Raw genomic sequence first — 23,709 nt, forward strand, 5'->3', positions numbered from 1 at the left:
ACTTGAGATTTCAAAGTTTCACATTGCTTTGTTATTAAATAACAAATGAAATCTTTTAATGAAATCTTTCTACTGACCTGATACACCACCAGTGTCCATTGAAGGCTTAATTTTAGGCTTAACTAAAAAAGACTTTTCCTAAACCAAACACAGGTAAAATACAGAACTTTCTTGACATAGTATACAAATTCTAGATAAAAGCAGTAGCTCCTTGATTTTAAGAAAACTCTGGCCAAAAAAAGAAGTTGACATTGGTTTTAGAGGAGTTTCATTATTTCAGTGAGGTATATAAAAGTGTGATTCACTCCTTTGAAAATGCAAGGCTCACTTATTAAAACAAATTTAGTGTGTATGAATAGAGAGGTCCGATAGGTGAGTGAAGGGTTAGGAATGTAGGTAGGTGGGTAGATAAAGCCAACTGAACATGCCAAATGTGATAATGAAAGAGCTAGTTCTTGTATGATAAAAACCATTATCTAAGCTTTATGGGCAAAGAAATATAGTACATCCGCTTTAAACAAGTTCACTCATGTCACAAGCAGCCTAACTATTGCCATTGGTGCAATACCTGCAGAGTCCATTTAATAGCTGGGTAAATGTTTAAGCAGTTAACTTGTTTCAAGCTCCCTGCAACTGAGGCTACACTCCTACTTTTAATATGTCTATATTACCATAAACCCAGCATCTGCCCTTGAATCATCCTTGGAAGGAATGACAGATAGCAAGAATAATATAAGTGACGTAAAACATCAGACTAGTATTTATGAGTATATTCAGGCATTAAACAGAACTACTGGCTAAAAATTCGCATGCAGTTCCAGAGAATACGTCTTCTCTGGTGTCTCAGAGAAAGAGATGTTTAAAAGTTTATTCTTACTGTTTCCAACATTCTTGGGATTCCAGCAGCAGCTAGAGCCGTGAGAATATTGATGTAAATGAGTGAAGGCAGAGATCTGAAAGATTAGGTCCACGTCAGACTTTTATTTTATTTGGAGGTTTGGCTTCCTGCCATGTGTTCGGGCAATAAATTGGCTGAAAGAGAGGTGCTTCTAGCATTCCCCTGAGTAGAAGTATCCCGGCAAAGACAATAGCAGGCAAAATAAGGTAAGCAAGAGTGGAAGATTACAGCAGGGTTTTAAATAGACTTCGATTTAAGGTTATTTTATCAGACTGCTTGTTTAGATTCTAACAAATAGTGATACTTTCAGTTGACTTTAAAGTTTTCTTCTGAAATCTCTTCCTTAGTCTAGTTTATGTCTATTTTTCTATGTTTCTATATCTAGTTTATAGATTTTGTAAAGTCTGTCTGATTTGAAATAGATGATAACCTCATTATTTATTAGCTGTAGGATGCCAAAAGTTCTTTTTAATCCATTGTTAAATTGTAACAAACTTGGAGGAGTTACTTAGGTTCTTCAGAAGCAGAACTGTCAGCTGCAAACCAATACACTAGACAAATACAGTTCTGATCCTTTAATGGTCTTAGACATACCTTGTAATGAATGTACCAATATAGTATGATATAATATTTGGGCTGTACCACTGTGTGAATGAACTCCAAAATTTTAAATTCTGTTTTCATGTACTGAATTTAGTTTAATTTTATGATCATATGTGTCTGGGTGTTAAGTGGAAGAGAGAGAATAATGGCTAAGAACAAACAAGATCACTAAGGGTGCAAGAGAAGCTAGATAACAGATTTTCTTTGCTGCCTTTGTATAAATGAATTGATATGGTCTATGTAGCAGGAAAAATTTTTAAACTCCCTGTGCTTTTAGGGTGATCTTGTTGCCACTGGCCACAAACATGCTCAAGTATATCTGATTTCAGCAGTTTAAAGAGCTATATCTCTAGTTTCTGCTTCACTTGTACTTAGCTTAGATGCAAAACAAAATAAAACAGACCCAAGTTTCCAAAACAAAGAGTGGTTGATTGGGTCTGCAGCCAGGAAGAGTATCCAGCTCTTCCTAGCCCTCTTCAGGCAGCACATACCTTACAGAAGAGAGAAAAGAACAGAAGAAATGGGCATGAAAGACATTAAAACAAAGAAATAGACATAGGAGGAGACATACAATATTAAAAAACAATGAATGAGTATGAAAAAAGTGGGAGTAGGTGACATCTACATAAGAACACGGAATGAGAGGAAAGGCTTATTGAAATGGGAGTATTTATATGTCACTCAGTCTTAAGGGACATGTGAGGAAATTCAAGCTATGGAAGATTTTGTTATATATTGTAGAGCACTTTATTTGTTCTGGAGAGCTAACAAAGGTGAAGTTCTACCACAGAATTTTCCATTTTCTGCTCGTTCAAACAAGCTAAAATGATTAAACTTAAGTACAGTCCTTGAGAACTTCAAAGATTACCCATCTATCTTTCTCCATAGAAAGTCTCCTAAGATTTATCCACTTCCTAAATATGCTTCTGAAATTTTCTTTAAACTGGCCTGCTCTCTTCAGGAATTCTTCAGGGTCTTGGCTTGTAATCATCCTCCTTTTCTTACAGTGGTGGGTGTAAATAATGCAAATGCAAGACTCTGAATCTAGATGGTTTGCATGGTATCACACTGGTTCCCAAAAGAAAAAAGAAAATAATTTCATTAAGCGTTTAGGACTAACTCAACATAAATTGGCATTAGTAACTGCAGTATACAAAGGGCAAGCCCAGCAGAAGACAATTCCCTGACTGCTTCACTGGGTATAAAAATCAGGAATTGGGATCTTCAGAACTTCTGATCAAGTGCAGCCAAACTAGAATTGCACTTAATGTTTTCAGTAGGAATGTTCTGTAAGGGATTAAATGTCTGGTTTTGAGTATCCTAGATCTAACGATGTCTTGATGCTTTGTTAATGCTGAATGCCTAGCACCCTATCATGTCTCAAGATCCACAAGCTGGTGTTACTGCCCACATACTCTGCAGAGCCTGATTCAGTTAGATGTTTGCAGAGTGCAGGTCCCAGTCAGGACTTAGTGGAAAATCACAGAGAGTCTTCTTTTTTATTCAGCTTGCTCAGGGATAAAGCAATTTCAGCAAGAGGAAGATCCAGCCTTTACTTTCTACCTCTGACTACAAGTTATCAGACATTTGAAAAATGAGATATCTTTACTAGGAAGAATAAGTTAATTCTTTCTAATAAATGTTTCACTTTTCAGTGGCCTAACTGAATGTTTAGATACAACTGAAGAGCCAAAGAGAGCGAAAAAAGAGCCTTAGTTAGCCTTCGTAGTCTAGTAACAAGAGAATTGCCAGGGACAGAAGTATTTCATTTCTACCATTTCACATAAATATCTAATGTGAAGTCCTGCATCAGTGAACTGAGCCAAACCAGAAGATGGAACTCCCCTGCCCTGTCTGAGTTCACAAATCATTACACTAGTGTCAGAGCCATGATCTCTCTGGCCTAACTGATATTTAGTTATTCTGTGCAAAGCTGCATGGGGCTAAAATTATACCCATCTTTCCTTGGTTCATTCACCAGTCTACCAGACAAAATTGAAGCTCATAATTTTCTTTGGTCTGCACTTGCCATAAACAATTGTCATAAACAGTTGACTTCAGAAGAGTGTGTAGACTTGAGAATTCCAGTTTCCCTTTCTCCAAACCAAAGGTCCTTAGCTTTTCTGAAATGCAGTGATTTAAGCTGCATCCTCAGGATATCTTATTAGCTTCCTGGGTGGTTCCTCAGTCAGTGTGATTCCCATTCTTAGATACCAGCCTCTCCTTAGTGTATCGAGCCTAGGTAATGCTTAAATCCTTTTATTCATCTAGCCTTCAAAAACTGAAGAGCATTATTTCTTGTAAATATAGTCACAAATCAAACATAATTTGAAAAATGCAGAGCACATTGAAGTGAAATTATTGAATTGTAAAGGAAACATTAATAATTTGAAAATATGAATGGTTGCTAATGGTAGGACATGGATTTTTTTTCTGGTCACTTGTGATAGTCAATAATTGTAATATACTCCTCAAATTTCCAAACTCCAGTCCTCATTCCTGAGGTAACGTTTCCTGAACTTTGGTTTAAGATTGCAATATGGCTGCATGTCTTTGCTGGAACTCAGATTATGCTGTGTTGAATTTAGCATAATTTTCAATCACTTATGAATACTTGGAAAATTATCTTAGACTGTATTCTGAAGGACAAAAAGAATATGATTTTTCAATCCAGCTAGCAAGGTGTAGGCAGGTTGCTAGGACTGAGAAGCATAAATAAATTAAATTGAAGTCACATAAACTGCTTATATTTTATCTAAGGGCAAATCTTTTAAAATATAATCCTTCAACACAACTGTATCCATGATAACCTGCATCTTAGTGGAAGTGTAGGTAGGTAACTGATTTACCGTCTCTGGAAACACACCATTTTTGCCTTGCAAGACACAGGCTTGGGTCATGCATGCAGTGAAACATTTATTGATTTTATCCTGCTTCCTTTAACTGTCTTTTATCAAAATTATACTCTTTGCAAACTCGTTTCTCAACTGAAACATGAAGTATTGTGACAGATTCTAACTCCTACTTTAGAACTGGAAAAGAGAAGCAACTCAGCTTGTCAGGATTTCTCGAGTGTGTCCGCAATGCTGCTCCGCTCAGGCCGTGAAAAGCCGTATGAAGAGTCTCCCCATAGAAGGCAGCCTGTTAAGAAGCAATCTCTGCCAAGAACTGTAAAAACAGCTTCTGGAAAGTCAGGTAACTCTTTCCTGAGTGACAGGTGTGTTTGTAATCTTGGAAAGATGATTCTAGTCCAAGGGAGAATCCAACCAAATTGAGTATGTGGAACACCTTATCTATAATAAAGTCAAAAACAAAAATACCTGGAGGAACAAAAAAAAAAAGAAAGCTGCCTTTAAAACAACCAGTACAGAAATACTCCTCAAAACAGTGACATTAGATTTTTCACACCACCAAATTCAGACCAGTAATTCCTAAAGTACTTCTATACCCCCCTGGAAATAATGAATGACATAGCAGTCCTGCCAATTGTTTTATTTTGGGCACTGTACTAGTTCTTCTAATTCTAGTTAAAAGTAGAATTCTTACACTATAACTGTTGTAATATAACAATTTTTAAAAGGCTTGCTGTATTAATTATTGTAGCTGTTGTCCTGTTGCTTTTTAGAACAACCCATCTTTTTACTGGAAGCCTGATAGCCTTAGTTGCCAGGCCTTTGAAGAGAAGGCCTTTGTCCACGCATAGATCAGCTATGCATGTGCTGAAGGTCCGACACAGGATGTGTCAGACCTGCCACTTCTGGAGGGTGTGACTTGATCTGTCAGGGTGTGCATCGCTCATCTCTTTTGTTGACTGCACATGCAGAGTTTCTGCTCAGCCTAAACAGGGTGGAAAGAAAGCTTCTCGGAAACAACTCTATTTTTTTCAAAATGTCTGCTTAGATACAGATGTTTCAGAGGAGGTACAACAATATAAAATGAGTAGAAAAGTTTTGGGCGAAGTCAAGCATTCCCAGAACATTATGTCACTGCTGGTGCATTTTGAGTATCCTGTTGTTTTACTTGCCTACTTGTTCTGGTGAAGAAAGGACTGTTTATCTTACAGCATACCCTGAAGGTCTGTGTGGTCTCAGAAATGTCTTAACTGAATTTGAAAGCAGCAAACCTATTTCAGTAAAACAATATTCAGCCTAACATAATTAGAATTGTGCCTTATAGTATTATTCTGTAGGTGTCTGACACCCAAGTGACTGGACCAACATCCTTTTGATGTCCAGAACAGCACAGTTGTGTTCAGTAGTGATAGGGAACAATTTCCCTCCTGACAGCTTTTAGCTGTGAAGACCTGGGTTTTTTTCAGTGAGAGATGTCAGGTGCCCAAAATAAATGCTCCTATTTTAGGTAGCCATGTGCACTCTAACCTAAAACTCTTGTCTGTACACAGATCCAATTTTCAAAGTGCAAAATTGGGAACCAGGCAAGTACTTATCTATGAAATAAAGGAAACTAGTCTAGAAACAGTTTGCGGCAGAGATACTTTCCCTACTTCACCTCTTCTCTTCTTCAGAATGAAAACTTATAACTTAACTCTGTGTTTTTCACATCTGTCTCTGTGTGCAGGCTCCCGTGCACAACTTTGCTCTGGCTCTGGCTCTCCACAGGGCTCTCTCCCCCACTGTAAGACTAGTCATTCATCAACCAACTGCTAATTTAGGCCCCCTCTCTTGTGTTCAAATTTCTCCTGTCCCCATTAGTCTCTTCCAACACAGCTATCTGCAGGTTGTCCACAATCCCCCTTCTTACACTATCCCTCAGGCTCTTGGGTTGGAAGCCAATTTTTCAAGCTCAAGTTTTTGCATATGTTAACTCTCCAAAAGGTCCAGCATATATCTCTTCTTCTCACTGAGATAAGCTTCCAAGGAAAGAAATCTTTCCTTTCCTTCTTCACACTACCATCAAGACCCCAAAACAGGTGCTTAAGCCCAATGTACAATTTCTATTATATGTCAGCTATACTGTTCATAGTTCAGATATACATAGATTATTAATCAAAGTTTGCTATAAAAATACACTCGATCTTTTTATTACAGAATTTTACCATTTTTCTGTTGCTAGTAAAATTAATTACAACTCATTTTTCGTTAGTGTTTAGTCTGCGAGAAACACTGAAATGCTATATACTGACTGAAGATTCAAAAACAGTGCATTTTGACATAGATGAAGATGGTCACCATGAAATTTCAACCAAGGATTCACAGTCCCATGAAGGTAGTGTGCTTTTTATACCAAAATTCACCAACCATATGTGTACTACTACTGGATACTTTATAATCTACTATTATGTGTACTGTGTTCAGTTTTGGGCCCCTCACTACAAGAAAGACATTGAGGTGCTGGAGCGTGTCCAGAGAAGGGCAACCAAGTTGGTGAGGGGCCTGGAGCACAAGTCTTATGGGGAGTGGCTGAGGGAATTGGGGTTGTTTAGCCTGGAGAAAAGGAGACTCAGGGGAGACCTTATCACTCTCTACAACTACCTGACAGGAGGTTGTAGTGAGGTGGGTGTTGGTCTCTTCTCCCAAGTAACAAGCGAGAGGACAAGAGGACATGGCCTCAAGTTGCACCAGGGGACGTTTAGATTGCGTAATACAAAAAATTTCTTCACCAAAAGGGTTATCAACCATTGGAACAGGCTGGCCAGGGAAGTGGTTGAATCACCATCCCTGGAGGTACTTAAAAGACATGTAGACATGATGCTTAGGGACATGGTTTAGTGGTGGACTTGGCAGTGTTAGGTTAATGGTTGGACCTGATGATCTTAAGGGTCTTTTCCAACCTAAATGATTCTATGATTCTATGTTTTCTGTAGACAACATTATATTGTATCTTTATGAATATCGATAGTGATGTAAGAAAACTTTCATTCCAAGAGAATGAAAGCAAAGATAATCCTCGGAGACAAGGGCAAAATGGAGGAAAATAGAGAAGATTTTGCAATTTGTGGGATTATTTCATTTTTCATGGAACTATTGTTTTATCTCAAATGCGGCTTCTCTAATTGACACCAAAAATGGTACCACAACTAACATCACAGAAGTAGTTGTTAGAGGGTATTCTTTTGGTAGAGAAGAGGCAAATAACAACAAATGCAATTATTCTAGAATTGTACTTTTTCCAGAGATATGAAAGTAGGGAGGAAAAACAATAAACCATATTTCTAACTGAAACACAGGAAAAACTTGAAATCTGTAAAATAGCTATCAACTTACTGAAACTTTATTTCTTACAAAACCCCAGCTTTTACAGGAATAAGAAGTCCATTATATATGCTTCAGATAAAGACATAGAAAGGCTTGTTTGCTACATTTATAAACTAAATTAATGTTACTTTTATTCTATTAAATTGTGAATAATGATAGCTGCACTCGTAAGGTATTTAAATGTGCTTTATATCTTTTGAAGTATCTTTTACTTGATAACTTCATCCAAATTTGAAGTAACTCATACAATTAGTATTGCTAATTTATGAACAGAACCAAAACCTGTATTGGCATACAACAGAAGCAGTTTCTGAATAGATTTGTGGTATGACAATCCTGATGTAGAAGATACTGGTGTTCCTAGAAGAAAACGAAAAAAAAGGAAATGCTATGTGATATTGTTATATATGTAAATGCAAGCACCACAAATGTATATTCATGATGGTACAGTTAAGACAACATCATATTAGGAACCACCTGTAACCTGCGTGTTTGTGACTTTGGCCTGAAGTAGATGATGCCTTCCCCAGATAGCTGGCTAGGTGATTCAGGCTAATGTTAGAAAAGCCAAAACCCCCTGCTCTCACTACCTGTTACTTTCCAGTCTTGTACATTTCGTATTAAGGTCCTCACATCTGCTGCCAAAGACTTTCAGGCTTCTCTTTGAGAGCATTTTAGGCCTTACATCTTATTAGTGACCTCTGTTTTTTCAGGTGCCTTCTCTTTTGCAAAGATAATTAATCAATTAATACATTTATTAGATTTCAGTCATCAGGGTACCTGTTCACAAGTCTAACTGTGCAGTCTTCCAAGGTTATATGAATTCAGAGACCTGCAGGAAATGAAGTCTGATGCCTGTTGTTATTACATACTCTTTCTCAGATTATGTTTTAAAACAATTCTGTAAATTGTTTGTGATGTTTTTAAATTTGAAGTATGTAATGATCTAATTCCACATATTTCTTAAATATCTTCTATTTTAGATATTGCATGGTTAAGCATGTTCACAAGGAATGAACCAGCAGTAACTGGTAAGATTCTTGTGGGAATAAAAGGTATCATTCCCTTTGTTAAGGTCTGAATAGATTTTGAAGAGGTGTTTGAGAGTAGGAAAAGAAGTTAGTAATGTTTTATACATAGACTTGACATTAGAAGTAACATATTTTACCAGATTTTCATTTAGGTCAGGTTGCTGGACAACTCTAAAAAAGAAAGAGCCTTTCTGTGTTCCATAAGAAGAAATCTTTACAGTCAAAAAATTTGCCGTAGCAAGTTATGAGTAATGGCTTGGACTGAAGGCAAATGTATATGAGGAAATAGAATGTACACATGCTAGAAAATCCAAATTCTTTTAATGAAAAGTGTGTGTGCTCTGTTGCTGGCTTATGGGTCTTAGCTAGCAAAGCCCTATTGTAACAGGAGAGGAAAAAAAAAGAAATTAATATTAAGAAAGAAGAGATACATTTTTTGAACTTTCATATTGTAAGCATAAGAAATGATTGCCAAAATCAAAGATATATTAGTTCCAGGTATTCCAGTAGAAGAGAAATGTATTCTAATTTCAACCATAAAGGGCTGCTGTAATAGAGGAGAGCAAATACCATCTGGTCCAGGACTGCTCCTTGAACAATGGCCACATGAGGATTTCTAGGTAACAGTATAAAATATTGATACCCTCCCAAATCCCAATGCTTTGAATTTCAGGCACACCCCAAGCAAGAAGTGGTTTCTTTTATTTAGTCAATTTCAAAGCCTTTCCTTTGCATGAATTTGTAAAATTGCCCCTTAGACTCTGGTACGGTTTTAGTAATGAGAGAAGTTAGGTAATTCATCCAAAGGCCATCAGAGAGTGTAAGTATCACATATGAAATCACGGAAAGGTTCCTTACTTTCCTTGCCATTCACTGTCTGCCTGACAGACCACTTGTCACATTTTTCAGAGGTGATGAAGAAAGGTAGTCTGCTTTGGATTTACACAGACTAAACAATGTATAAACAAGCCTCAATAAACTCTATAGATGGAGAAAGCCAAGGATAGTTAGGATGTAACTCATATTGACATACGTCCCCAATCAACTGGCTGGACTCCTGCATCCCTCTTTTGTTTCCACTCTTACTTCTAAGCTAGAACATTCTTGGCTTGGATATGAAATCTCTCTTGCCTGCTGATGTGCCTCTTACATGCTGCAGCTGAACTTGGACAATTGCAACTGAGGCAATTTAAACCGATGCCAAAAAAAGTAATAAAAATGGCAGAATTTTAGACCTTCTACAGTCTACCACATGTATCTGAATACACATGTAAACTGAGTAAAATACACTAGCCTGGAGTGTGTCTCAATTTTTAACAAGGATTTCTATGCTATTTTCATGCTGTAGCTGGCTCAGACAAAATTCCTTCAGACTTCCACAAAATCATTACAGTTAGGGTATGTTAGGACAACTAAAATCAGGACCAGGATTAGAGCAGCTAAAATCGGTCAGGTGGGATGAATATGTTCTGCCTTCAAAGTCTGAAAAATACCTTTGGCAATATGAAAAAAAAATCTCCTTAACTGCAACTGTTAATGCATAATAACTTAACCTCTGGAAAATTTGTATTTAGTTGCTGCAGTGATGGACATGCAGATCGACTGCTACTTTGTTATATTTTTTTTCTAAAACAGTACACTTGAGATACTTTTAAAGGCACAAGCAGTATTATTTGAAGTAAATCTGCAAGACAGTCAGAGAGTTATAGCATCACTGGATAGTTATTAATGTCACAGGCTTTGCTAGGTAATGCTTTTGTATGCCGTATCAGTTGACAAATGGTACCTTGATTTATTTACTTTTTTGCTGAGGCCTTGAAGTACTAAAAGGTAATGAATACTGTCAATTTATCAGGCTGAGGAGTACCCTTTATTGATATACTGTTATTTCCTGCAGCTGAAAAAAACAGTATCATCTCAAAAAGAAGTAAATCCAATGCACCCACAATTACGATATTTGAAAGATTTTGACTTAGAAAGCATACAGAATATAAAAGGGAAAAAATCCTACATTTTCCATAGTGATGTATATACATAGTCAGGTATATTACATAAACACATATATGACATGTATGCTTTAAGTACTAATATATATGCCTTTGTAGTTCGTATTATATATATTAATGTATAACTGGTATTCCAGACATTAACTTTAAATACAGAGAAATAAAGTATATATATGGCAAATTTAAAGCATCATAAAGCCATAGACTTTAAATACTTTACAGAAGAGAACAGTATCAAGAGTGATTATATTTGTTTCTATTCCTATGCTTATCGATGTAAAGTGAACCTGAAAGTTGTCTCTTCACAAAATATTTTCAGCTATGCTTCATTATACGAAGTGATACACATTTTATTACAATATTCTTCCTTATGTAAAACAGATTCTAAAAATTTCGTGATCCTCACGCAGAGATCAAAGTTTAATGAATTTGTCCTATTGTGCAAGGGTAAGAAGCAGCTCTCTCTGAAGGTAAGAAGTTGTTTATCTCCTTTGTAACTTGTGGGTGCTCTTTCTTACTATACAACAATTTCCCCCACAGAACTTTTCAAATTCATTTTCCTTTACTTACCACCTTCCACATTTCACAACTTCTGACTACCTTCCTCTATTCTGTCTGGGGAAATATTTAAAGTAGGTTATTGCAAAAATCATTCAGTTAGGTAGTTGACTACTGTCACTAGAAGGCAGTTGGGGATGTTGGGTTCCAGTCTCTGTGGAGGGAGAGGGGGCTTCTTAACCAGAAAACATGCAAGAAATAAAAGAGGAGGAAGAAGAAGGAATGCTGCCTTGGAAAGAGATGAGTTTAAGAGAGGAATTATTTTCTCCTGATTGACCTGAATTACAGGATAAGGCATGTGATGAAAAGATACTACAGCTGGATGTAGTAGCCTGTTTTAAATATTTACCATCGGTTGTCAGAGCATTCCCATTTTCTTCAGTCTTGTAAAAGTTTGTTTATGGTAGGAAGAGCTGGCAAGGATAGTTTACCCTGTTGGAGTTTTATAACATTTACTAAAATCTGTCTGAGGAAGAATGTTATGTTGGAATTTACCCTCTAAAACAGGGCAAAGGTTTAATAAGCTCTGTTTACACAGATTATGTTGAGATAAAGAATGACCCTTCATCTAACACTGGCCATGCATGATGGTGTAAATTGCCAAATGCTTACTCAGATTAAGTCTCTGATGTTTTTAATTTGTTTTTAATTCACAGATGACTTTCCATAAAATCTACTTCCTGAAATTATCTGGGGAAATGTATTTTGCAAGAGACATTAATTATGTTTATAGCTTGTTATCCCACTGGGATTTTCCTTTCTATCTTTGAAAGAGCAACTATTTTAAAAGGATTTTTCTGGTTCAGAGATTACCTTTTCATGGTTGTACCAGACTGTGTTTCTTGACATGATTAAAAGAATTTATTATCTGAAAATGAGGTAAGACATAGTTAGTGTCTCCCAAATATGTAAAATCCTTGGAAGGATCATGGACCTTTCTTTTTCCAGCAGAATACAAATAATTTTCTTAATCTCAACAGGAATTTTGGTATGGAAGATGACAAGGCTCCTTATCTATGATAAAGTTTTGGTATTCTGTTACAATGTGGTTCAGTCTTGGCTGCATTGCAAAATAGAATCTGAGCATTAAACACTTTGAAGGACTGTCTTTGGTCAACCAAAATTCATTTTGCATTGCAAATGGTAAAAGAGGAATATATTCATGGAAGTGTTTCAAAAACTTACCAACTTATTCATCTTGGATAATTTGAATGTAAATATTAATGGACTTTATTAAAAAAGAGAGTTTTCTTTAGAATTAATACTACATTTGCTGTATTACAAGAGCAAAACATGAAGACAAAATTACCAATCTGTGTGGTTGTAAACACAGGTCTTAAAAGCATCCTGTTCGGGGCGGGATTATCCTTCAGTGGAAAGATGCAACATGAAAACATGCAACCATGAAAATCCTGACTTCAAACAGGTATATAATCATAATCATAAATGTATTTGTGTAAGACAGTGTGTAAGCAAACATAGGTGTAAAAAAAGTGCAGCTAAATGCATCCTGCTGTTACTCATTAAGTGAATAATTGTTTACTTTCCTACTTCAGTGGATTTTTAGTATTTTCCTCAGAAAAAGGAAAATAAGAACTTTTCCATACTTTTGACTTGACTTGTTATTTATGAGTACATCCTTCAATCTACAGGCAAAGTATCTGACTTTCAATTAAAACATGAAAGATGGAGATGTTTCCCATATTATTATGGTCATATAAAATGCAGGGAGAGAGAAAATAGTTTTCACCTGATGCAAATCCTTAGACAAGATCTAGAAAATCTGGATGAGTGTATTAGCAGATCTAGAAGGGTCAGATTATAAGAGTAATGAGGTGTTTAAGAAATAGTGAATCTATCAGCCAAAAACTTCCGGGAAGTAATAAACCCATAAAAGATATATAGAGAGAGATATATGTATATATATATAATTTAATATAAATAAGAAATAAAAGTAAGCAGTCTCTGAAGTACTTTCAGACTGAATTCTTTATCAGCAGATGATTATAGATTGGAAGTAATGCACTGTGTATAGAAATACAGGTAGTCAGGTGGTTTCTTAACACATTTTTGAGAGCAAAGCTTGATTTTGTTGGCTCTTCTCTAAATAGAAATAATAAAACATTGTGAACACAGGAAAGAAACTACTTTAGTTGTTCTATAAGGTATCTTAGACAGAAGTTCTAACCCACAGGAATTGAAAAACTAAGGAATTATAGCTAATAATAATTTTTGTTAGGGTTGTAGTCCAGTGGTTTTTCTGTTCAGAGGGATTGGAAAGACAATCTTTCAAATTTCAATGAGCAAAATGAAGCTATCTGAGATCAGATAGCTTTCAGAACTTCATAACAGTGAGTAAGAAACGCTGAAAACCTAAAATTTCCAGCCTAATATTTCTAACATTGCTAACATTTCTCCTAAATCAGAAAAGAATTCTGGTAATTTGAAATGATAAGAAGTTTCTTATTTGAAGTCATTCTGAAATGGTCTTTCAAAGGTATGAGCTACAGTACTACTAATTTTTATTTAATAATTAATGAACAAATCTCCTGCATACTGGGCCTGGGGTCCTTCAGTTTAAGCTCCTGCTGAGGTACTTACTTGCCACAAATATTCCTTGGCTCTACATAGAAGGAGAAAGCAACGAAGCTTAGGAAACTTGTAAGGCAACTTCTAGTCCCCTCCTTGTATGATGTAAACCATCACAGTCATATTGCATTTTTCTAAAATGTATTTTATACGCTTTTTTATAGAAAAAGATATGCCTTTTCCTGTGGAGCTGTTCATAGGGAAAGGATTAGTGTCTTGATGGCTGCAAGTCTTGGGGGACGGCTGGAAAGAAGAGCTGTAACTGTTGCCTGTAGAGACCTATTCATCACTCCATGTTTCTAAACAGATAATTAAAATGAAAAATTAATTCTGAGAACCCATGCATTACCTAACAAGACAGACAGTGTTCTGCTCATCATGGTTTCTTGCTGATTCCTTCAAGTAGAAGAAAAAAATGTTACTCATTTGTGTGAGGAGAACTCAGCAGCCTGCACTTGAACCACAGGCAGTTAGGCTAAGATGCAAAATCACGGTCAGGTCTGAATCATGTGATTCTTAATACACCTTCTAGAATGAGTGCATTGATGAGGAAATAATTTCTGGTGTGATGAAATAAGCCTCAACTGTCCTTAGGATGAAAAAGTGTGGGAGGAGTTGACTGAGGTGGAGGAATATTTCTCATAGTCAATGACAAAGCTATGTGGTGTCTTAAAGACAGGCATTTTCCTTTTTTTATTGGAAGACTACCAGTAGAATTACAGAAACATGAGAATCTGTGGATCCTGCTGTTATACCAGCAGGAAGAGTTGCATATAGTGTTGTAAATTTCCATTTCTGTAACCAAGGCTTATGGAGACACAGTTCACAAGCAATATTTATTACATTTTATTAATTAGGCTGTTATTATCACAATAAAATAATAACAGCTTCCAACAGCAAATAATAACTTATAATAACATCTTATTCTGATAGGGGATTAAGTCAGGAAGGTAACACAGATCACAACCAATATTTATTGCAACATGATGCTGGTAAGAGCGGAAAACTGTTTGCATCGTACATGCAGTCACTGCCTCACTCATTGTACACACTCGCAGTCACCCAGCTGGAGCAGCAGTGGAGAGGCCAACCCCAGTGGTTCACTCAGGAGCTGGCTTACATTTACTTATAACTGTAATTATTTTAACCCTATAATAGAGCATGCTTATAATAATTAATAATTTCATACAAGCAAATGCAGTTAACCACACAACAGGATGAATTAAGAGATACAGAACAGTATTTCCCTTCAGCTCCACCACAGAAAAGGTTTTCCCAGCTATCTCCCCACAACATTTTGACAATGATGGGATGTTTCCCACCCCTTCTAGATAATTCTCCCACTAACCAATACAGTCCTCTTAGCACAACTACGATTACATTTACAAACTTCGTCACTTGATGTAGCCCACACAGAGGAAAGTGTTAATCCCAGTCATTTCTGAAAAAAACCTAGCATATGGTTATGATGTTGAAATGAGTTTTATTTAGCACTCACTGTTGACATTAATGGCTTGATTTGACCTGGAGCTCTCAACTAGACTGCTACTATTTCATGCTCTTCTTATCTTCTAGCAGTTTCCTTAGAAGTCTGGACAAAAATTATGCAGCCATGTAATATCAGACCTGGGCCTGTATCCTTGTGATACAGGCAGCTAAACAGATCATAGGAGAAGGGAGTACGGGGGGAACAAGTAATAGAGGGCGGAATTACCAAGGAGAGTTGTTCACATTATGTGTTGTTACATGTATGTATAGGTTTTAATGTTCTCATTTTACCATTTTCATTAATTATGTATAGATTTTTACTGTTTCTTTTTTACTCTTCCAGAAGTGCAAGGTTTAGTGATTATATATTGGTTATCAGAGAAGTACACATCTCCTTCAGTACATATCTTTAGTATCTCCCTTCAGTGTTATTTCTGTTCTGATTCAACCACAATATTTTAGTATTCATGATATATTAACACCCTCCGATCTTTGCATATGTATACTTAACCCTCTCAGCTCTTACACTTAGTTTTCCCTCAGTTTCAAACCTTCCTTTATCTTTCCTTTCTCAGTTGATACCCCTCCTCAATTCCTTCGTGACTTAACACATTTGCTTAAAAGGTTAGTGAAGTGAGCAATTTTATCACTAGATCTGGCTGCTCTTCTTCATGTTGTTGTCCCTTGGTGGATAATGCAGGGTGATTAGGTTATTATAACTAGACAGCATTTTCCCAAAACTTTGACTGGATGGAATTCCCCACCCTGGGTGGATTGAGATCTGAAGGGCTGCAATTCTCAAAGCTTCATTAAGAGCTGTGACAGTTTTTATTCTAGGGTCCTCTCTACTTCGCTGGGTGGTGAGATGAATCGAAACAAGACAGAGACAGATTAAGTCAGAGGTTAGCTATGCAGTCATAAAAGATCTTATTGTGGGACTTACTCTTTACTCCAGTCAAACAGGCTAAAATAAAGAAAATGAAGCTCCAAATAGGCAAAATCCGGCAAGTGAGGTCCACAGAATTATGTTGGTTCAAGACTTTTGAGTCGGTAATGACAATGCCATGTTTACTGCACTTGGCTGCTGGCCAAGGTCAACCCACCACAGTCCTTTTTGGCAACCAGCATGCAGCTTCAGGGGTTTCTTTGTCTCCATAAGTTGATTCATCTGTTGGAGACCCAAGGAGTGATCAGCAAGGTTCACTCACCCTTCAGTAGTCCTATATGGCCGGTGTGAAAGTCTGATGGAGGGTGGAAGTTAACAGTGGGCTATTCTGGCCTGAACAAAGTCATGCCACCACTGAGTGCTGCTGTATCAGGTGTCCTAGAGCTTCAATATGAATGGGAGTCAAACGTGGCAGAGTGTATGCTACAACTGATATGGCTGAAGCATTTTTCTTGATCCCTTTGGTAGTAAAGCGCCGGCCATAGTTTGCTTTCATGTGGAGGGGTGTTCAATACATCTGGTACCAACTGCCCCAGGGGTGGAAGCACAGCCCTACCATTTGTCGGGACAGGACCAGTTGTGAGAAAGAAAGCACTGAGGTGTGTTGGCCCCTGCCAGCAGCTACACCCCCCCCAGCCACTCACTTAATCCCACTCCCCACCAGTGGGACAGGGGAGAGAGTAGCAAGAGCAAAAGTGAGAAAACTTGTGAGTCAAGATAAAGACTGTATAATACGTGAAGTTCAGAAAAAAAACCAAGTGATGCAAAAGTACTTACTCAACTCCTCCCATAAGCAAATCAATGCCCAGCCAGTCTCTGAGCAACAGCCACCTTGGAAGCAAAAAACCCCCACCCTCTTCTTCCTCTACACCAGTCTTTATGGCTGACCATGACATTATATGGCATGTAGTATCCCTTTGGCCAGTCTGGGACAGCTGTCCCAGCTATGTCATGTCCCAGTCTCTTGCCCACCCCCATAGGCCTACTTACTGGGGCAGAGTGGGGAAAAGAGAAGGTCTTGATGCTGTGCACTCACGGCTCAGCAATAGCCAAAACACTGGTGTGTCACCAACCCTGTTTTAGTCAAATCCAAAGCACTGCATTATTTATTTGTAATACTTTCCAAGCACCATAGCTTCTTTGATGCAACTGAGATGTCAGCTCAGTTTTACTAGTTTGCCTACCATCATTGTACAACATATGCATTTTTTGATCATGGGCTCATTTCCTTGTTTCATCTGAGGCAAAATGTAGATTGTAGTGTGCCCTATACTCCTTTGTGTAACATGTCATGACAATGTAAGATGATTTGTTCTGTTTCAGCTGGCCTTCATATCCATTCCTTTTTATCTTTTTGCTGCTTCCTGGTGTAGAACACAGCAGCTGAACTTAGCCTGGGGTTATGCTCATTGTGCTTTGTTCAAACTGACTAAATCATTTTGAGTCTGTTTATTTTAAAACTTGGATACTACTCTCTTGCATATTCCTCTGTAGCTCCCATCACTGACATATTATTCCACAGGACAATGTTTTTTTCTTTAACCTGTGGAGACAACATTTGTAGCATTTTTCTAACATGAGCATACATATGCTATTGCAAGTGCATTGTGAATCACCTGTGGGACATGAGTAAAGGTTTATTATTTTGTCACTAAAAGTGAAACCTAACCTGCAAATTGGTTCTTCATTTAATGCAATGGCAAAGAAACAGTCAGATCTGTAACTGAAAACCAGGGTGTTTTCTTTTTCGCTGGAACTTGCAAATGATCTCTCAGGCATGCTTGCTGCCATAGGAGCTGTCCTTGGGATGAACCTTATCTGGCAGTAGTCCACCATATTCTCCAGGTTTTCTCATCAGCCATCTTAACAGGCCATAATAGAAACTGTCTGATTTCTTGCAAAACACCTTGTTCTTCAATAACCTGCTGCAAGTCCCAGCCCTAGCAGTGTTTGGATATGCTTCTACTCCGAGCTCCTCTTTCTTCTCCCAGTCACATGATATCATTCCCCAAATCATCTTCCTGTGATGGCTCTGCCATCTAATTTTCCATCATTTCATGCAGATACAGCAGGTATTTTCAGTTTTTACATCTTGATCTGCTTCTCCAAGCACTTAATTTTGGTTTCACATTTACCAGGTCCCATTGGAGTCTCCCTTGCTCTAGGGTGAATTTCTGCATTGTACACATTAATCCCTCTCCTTGCTTCTGCAGGTTTTCTTTCTTCTTCTTTTTTTTTTTTGTGAAGTCACCAGATTCTCTTATTCCATCTGTATTTCTCTATTACCTTTTTGAGTCCCTAGAACGTATTTCTTTCCTAAAAGCAAATTACCTTCAACTTTCCTAATAGTATTTTTTACAACAGAAGTTTTTGATTGAAGCTGCAGTTACTCTGCTGTTACACTGGCTTGATCAGGACAGAATGTTTTAGCTGCTTCCCATTATAGCTTTGCTAATATGGGAGGTGTATCCTCAAGTTTCTTTCATGCACTCTGCAATAACTGCAGGAAATTTTCTTTCCATCCCCTGTTGTCATGTGGACTGAAAGAACACATTCCTGCTTCCATGAAAAGGTGGTTATTGCCAATGCTGTAATTTCCAGCATAGCTGAGGCTCTTTAATATCCTCCAGCTTTTCCCCAAGCATTCAGTTTCATTTTAAAGGTCCCCTTAAGCATTGTGCACAATGATAATGCACCAGACTGGTCACATTTATAGAACTGTCTTGTGAGTAGGATTAGAGTGTTCAAACAGATCACTGAAAGGGCAAGATGAAATAATTTGATTATGCTGTATTCATTTACCATCTCAGTCTTCCCCAAAAGATATTATAAATTCCCTGCTCCCTGACAAGAGGCTGAGTTGGGGGAAACACAAATCTCAACCTTTTATTAATTAAGCTCCTACTATTAGCAGCAGATAACTATTCACACAGTCTTCTCAGTTACTCCCTCCCTTGGTGCACACACTCAGGAGCCGGGGCTCGTACCCACACTCTGGGGGTTTCCAGGCACAAAGTCACCGATGGGGTCCCTCATTTCAGCAGGTGTGCTTATACATACTGCCCTGTAGTCTTTGTCCACCTATAGCAGCCCCTGCTTTCTGGGATGCAGTGAGTTACGTGACCCGTCGTGGGTGCCAGTGTGTGGTGGAGGCCTTGGGCATGTTAAGCAGCTCCTTGGTACCCTGAGTTTATCAGTTTTTGCAGATTGAACAGGGCTGCTAGTCTCCAGGGCTTACGGTTTCAGAGGCTAACTCTCAGCACATACTCTTCTTCTCTCTGGCATGGTGTTTTCTGGTAACTATTTCTCCATCCTCACCCTGAGGTGCCAAGAGAGCGCAAACACATCCACACACACAGAGGGGTGGTTTTGACAATAGCCATGCCTCCAGAGATGCATCTTAAAAAAGTGCATTGGAAACTGAAGATGTACAGAAAAATCATAGGTAATAGAACAGGTGTTTATGAGTAATTGGTACTGTGACGTTCTAATTTTGCTCCAAAAGAGGCAAGAAAAACTGTGGATTGATGTTTTGTTCCCAGTGGCTGTTGACAGTGTAGGTCTGTGGTAAGAAAATAACCAGATGAAAATCCTAAATTATCTGAATAATAGGTATACTGCAGAGAAAAACTGCTGGTCTTTTTGGGAAGCAAAGGAATGCAGCTATGAGTCTGGAAATACTCAGTCCTTTGAGGGAGACAGGTATTATTTTATTCCTAGTTATCACAGAATCTGTCCCAAAATTATTAGGTGTTGCCAAAGATCTACCTAAAAATTGGTAGATAGGTGGCACTGGAGAAAAGCATTCAAAATATAACAAGCCAGCAACATACATGAATTTTTGTCACATGAAACCCTATAGAAAGTCTTTAAAAATATAACATATGTTCTTTACTTTGTGTGTTTTCATAGCTGAGTGAAGATAATCACTTTTTCATCATGCACTACCAAGGAGATTCAGTGCAGTTCCAATGCTATGAAGATAGAAGTTACTACCTGTATGTGAATGACGACTCACTTGATATTCGCAAGCCGGAAAACAAAGAACCCAACGAGGACAAAAATTTTTACTTCAGGGTGTCATATTTACAGGAAAAGTAACTTGTCTGCCTTTCAGTGGCCTAAGTGTCCATACAACTTCTGTAATAAGCTAACAGAAGAGAAGGAAGGTTGAGATAAACTAATTTCCGTTTTTGCTTAATTTTTACTTTTTTTGTAATTTCTTGAGACACCATTTTGCATCAGTAACATCCTTTATTTCTGTACTTTCAACAGGAAAAGAGAAAGGCTAAGTTTGAAAAGCATACTAACTGATCAGTCTCTTTGTGTCTTACCTGCACAATTATGATTTTAAGGAGCTCAGTTCTTCTGGAAGGGGAAAAATACACAGGGGATATTTTGAAGGCAGGGGAAAAAGAAGGAAGTGTACATGGATATGAAATAGAAAGCACAGTTAGTTCTCCACATGGTAAACATTTTACTTTTTAAAAAATGTCTCTTATGAGCTCACCTGAACTTGACAAGAAAATACTTAGATATTAAATGCATATGTGCATGTCCTAACTGACTGACTGACTTTGGGAAAGGAGTGGAAAAGGTATCTCAGGTCTAACTGAGAACAAAGGAAGAGGCTGAAGGTTAGTCTCTGCTCCTGTAGCTCCAAGTCAGCGCATATACTCCATTATGCAATTTCAGCATCTATCCAGCATGGCAGCTCTCTAAGAAAATGTGCACAAAGCATCAGACTCACAACGTGCAGGCAGAGGGAGGGAGGCACATTGAACTGACGGGGCATAACAGATGCCTGTGAACACTGGCAGAAAATTGCTATGACATATTAGCTTCCATCAGTGAATCACAGAGGGAAATGCCATCATGTGTTCAGCTGCAAAGTGGAGTGCAGAACAACACCTGAAAAATAAATGTTCAAAATGACTAAATAAAATAAACACTAGGTGGTTATGTGGGATACACTGGAGGAGCAGTAAGAGTACCTGCCTTTTAGCAACAGGGTCTGTCAGTGTGAAATGGAAGATGCTGACACTTAAATGTCCATAGATCATACCCTGCAAGGCAGAAAACATTTGAAATACAAGAGGAGACAAAGTAAAAATTTACACAGAATCACGAGGTGTTAAAGATCTGGTTCTCCACTGCTGTGCATGGAGTCCCACTGTGATTTAGTGGCAATTTTCCTTCATGCAAGTCATTTGGGAATGTATGTATATAAATGATAGACATCATGCACCTATGCCAAGAGGTTGTTGCTTAGTTGCAGTGGAAAAACCTACAGGCCACACAACACTTGCATGAATTTTTCTGTATAAATATAATAAACAATGCATACCAGAAATAGGAAGCCTAACATCAGTCACACCAATGTACATTACAAGAAGGTAATTATTTGTGGTAGACCAAACTCCAAAGGTCTGTGAGATCTTAAAAGATTCCTCCTCTCTCCCTGCTTCCAGCACTGTGGAGTTTCACTGGTAGGCTTGTTGTATTCTTCAAATAGTGAAAATCATTCCATTGCTTCCAATGCTGACTGAACAGAAGACAGCTTTTGAGTATTCCCTAAATAACACTTACAACTTCTGGATCTGTTAAGAGTTCAGTGAAGTCAGTGGGAAGAAAAAAACCCCAAACTCTAGATATTGACTTCAGCATACATTATACTAGATTGAAATTATTTTCGTACTATCTATTATGTTGCACAAGAAATAAATTCAATTATATATCAGGTACAATGACTGCATTAGCTGATACACTAACACTTCATAATCATACATTTATTATTGGTAATGTGATCACCTTACTAAATTACAGAAGATGCTTTCTAGATGATAAGTTTATGAAATGATGACAACTACATCATAAAGCTCTTACAAAGCATACTAATGAAATCAGCATTGCAGATGTCAGCAAAAAAAGTAATGTTGACCTCAGTAAATTTTTAATTTATTTTATAGTTAAAACTTAAATTATGGTTACATGCAGAATGTTGTACTTTTACCATCTACTGTAAAAATAAGATTTTTTTTGACAATTTAAGGGACAAAAGCCCTTATGGAAAGCAGCAGTGGTAATTTTGTAAAGTTTCAGATTTGAGATATAAGTCAGTAATGTCATTTGACAGTTTTTCTCAGAAAACACAGTAAATTCAGCCAGCTTTGTAACCATAAATGTACATAGAAAAACAAGTTAACAATTTCTGGATTTTAATCTTTCCTGGATTCTTGTTTTGCTCATACAAACTCTTCAAACTGACATTTTCAAATTCCCATTAATCTGAGTGTCTCATAATTGGCAGACAAGTTTTTATTTTGTGAGATGGAAGGCATGTAGAAATTTTATTTTAAAACAGAAAAGGAAAGCCAGTGAGTCTTTTAGAAAAATATAGCCTCTAACCTTTACAATACAGAAAACATTTATCCAATGTATCTAACAATTGAATATGAAATATAATTACTATTTTGCAGTTTATTTTCAAAACAGTACTGATACTTTTTAACTTTTACTTAGCAGATGCGACAATTATTAAAATAGTAATACAAATATTTTGCTCTTGTGTTTATCCTTCTCAAAAGCTGTGCCTTAAAGAAAATACCACATTCTGTTTGCTGCAGAACAATTTAATGCAAATGTTCTTCATATATAACTTTTAGTACTTTGACCATATTTGTGACTTGTTAGAACAAAACTTGTGAGAAGAACATAACTATAAAGAATGTGATCCTTATGCTAGTTAATCTGACAAAAGCTAACCTAAGTAATGTATGTAAAAGAGGAGACCATATCTTCTTAGGATCTATGTGCTATCTTTTCAGGAAACCAGAGTTCTTTCAATCATGGAGAAAGGAATGGTCATCTACAGTGGGAAAAAAAATCATTTACAGTAAAAAAACACTGAAGACTGGTAAAAAAATGACTGCATTAAACAGTGAGTTTAGGAACAACTGTCATATGTTAACGCAAGAGACTGGCAGCCAGCCTTGCTAGGCCTGAAATATGTGCCTAGTATACACTGAGTTACATACCACCTTCATTATGGGTAGCCAAAAGAACTAGAAGTTAGAATTAGAAACTGTTAGTCTAATGAATGCTTTTACAGTCTAAATAAAATACAACAATCTAGCATTAGTGCAATTGCAACAGTACTAAAACTTGTAAGTAATCTAAATCATGCAGTTTCTGTTATGGATCTTTAGTAACACAACACATCAATACACAAATACTCATTTATGCCTCTTCCCTGGTGTGAAGTTCTCACTCTTCCAGTCATTCACAGTCTGAAGTCAACAGCCTTTTTTTCTTAGATAGAATGATGTGATGATGTTGCCTTTACAATACACTTAATAATATAGATGTATCTTGT

General features: G+C 37.2%; 1 protein-coding gene across 1 annotated transcript; it reads left to right on the forward strand.

The window, feature by feature from the left end:
- Positions 1–1,008: 1,008 nt before the first annotated feature.
- On the forward strand, positions 1,009–22,630 carry LOC104843234. Its single transcript, XM_010586051.1, has 7 exons — positions 1,009–1,104; positions 4,532–4,696; positions 6,605–6,727; positions 8,700–8,747; positions 11,135–11,223; positions 12,645–12,737; positions 20,247–22,630. The coding sequence occupies exons 2-7, from the start codon at positions 4,585–4,587 to the stop codon at positions 20,433–20,435; spliced, it is 654 nt and encodes a 217-aa protein (XP_010584353.1). The 5' UTR covers positions 1,009–1,104; positions 4,532–4,584; the 3' UTR covers positions 20,436–22,630.
- Positions 22,631–23,709: the final 1,079 nt, after the last annotated feature.

The sequence above is a fragment of the Haliaeetus leucocephalus genome, unplaced genomic scaffold (assembly GCF_000737465.1).
Source record: "Haliaeetus leucocephalus isolate CR32 unplaced genomic scaffold, Haliaeetus_leucocephalus-4.0 Scaffold139, whole genome shotgun sequence".
In the NCBI taxonomy this organism is placed as follows: Eukaryota; Metazoa; Chordata; class Aves; order Accipitriformes; family Accipitridae; genus Haliaeetus; species Haliaeetus leucocephalus.

Bases quoted from the DNA above. Each gene is read 5' to 3' on its own strand.
- LOC104843234 (XM_010586051.1), top strand. From the start codon at position 4,585: ATGCTGCTCCGCTCAGGCCGTGAAAAGCCGTATGAAGAGTCTCCCCAT. The intron at 4,697-6,604 runs GTAACTCTTTCC...ATTTTTCGTTAG, and splicing joins AACAGCTTCTGGAAAGTCAG to TGTTTAGTCTGCGAGAAACA. The intron at 6,728-8,699 runs GTAGTGTGCTTT...CTTCTATTTTAG, and splicing joins GGATTCACAGTCCCATGAAG to ATATTGCATGGTTAAGCATG.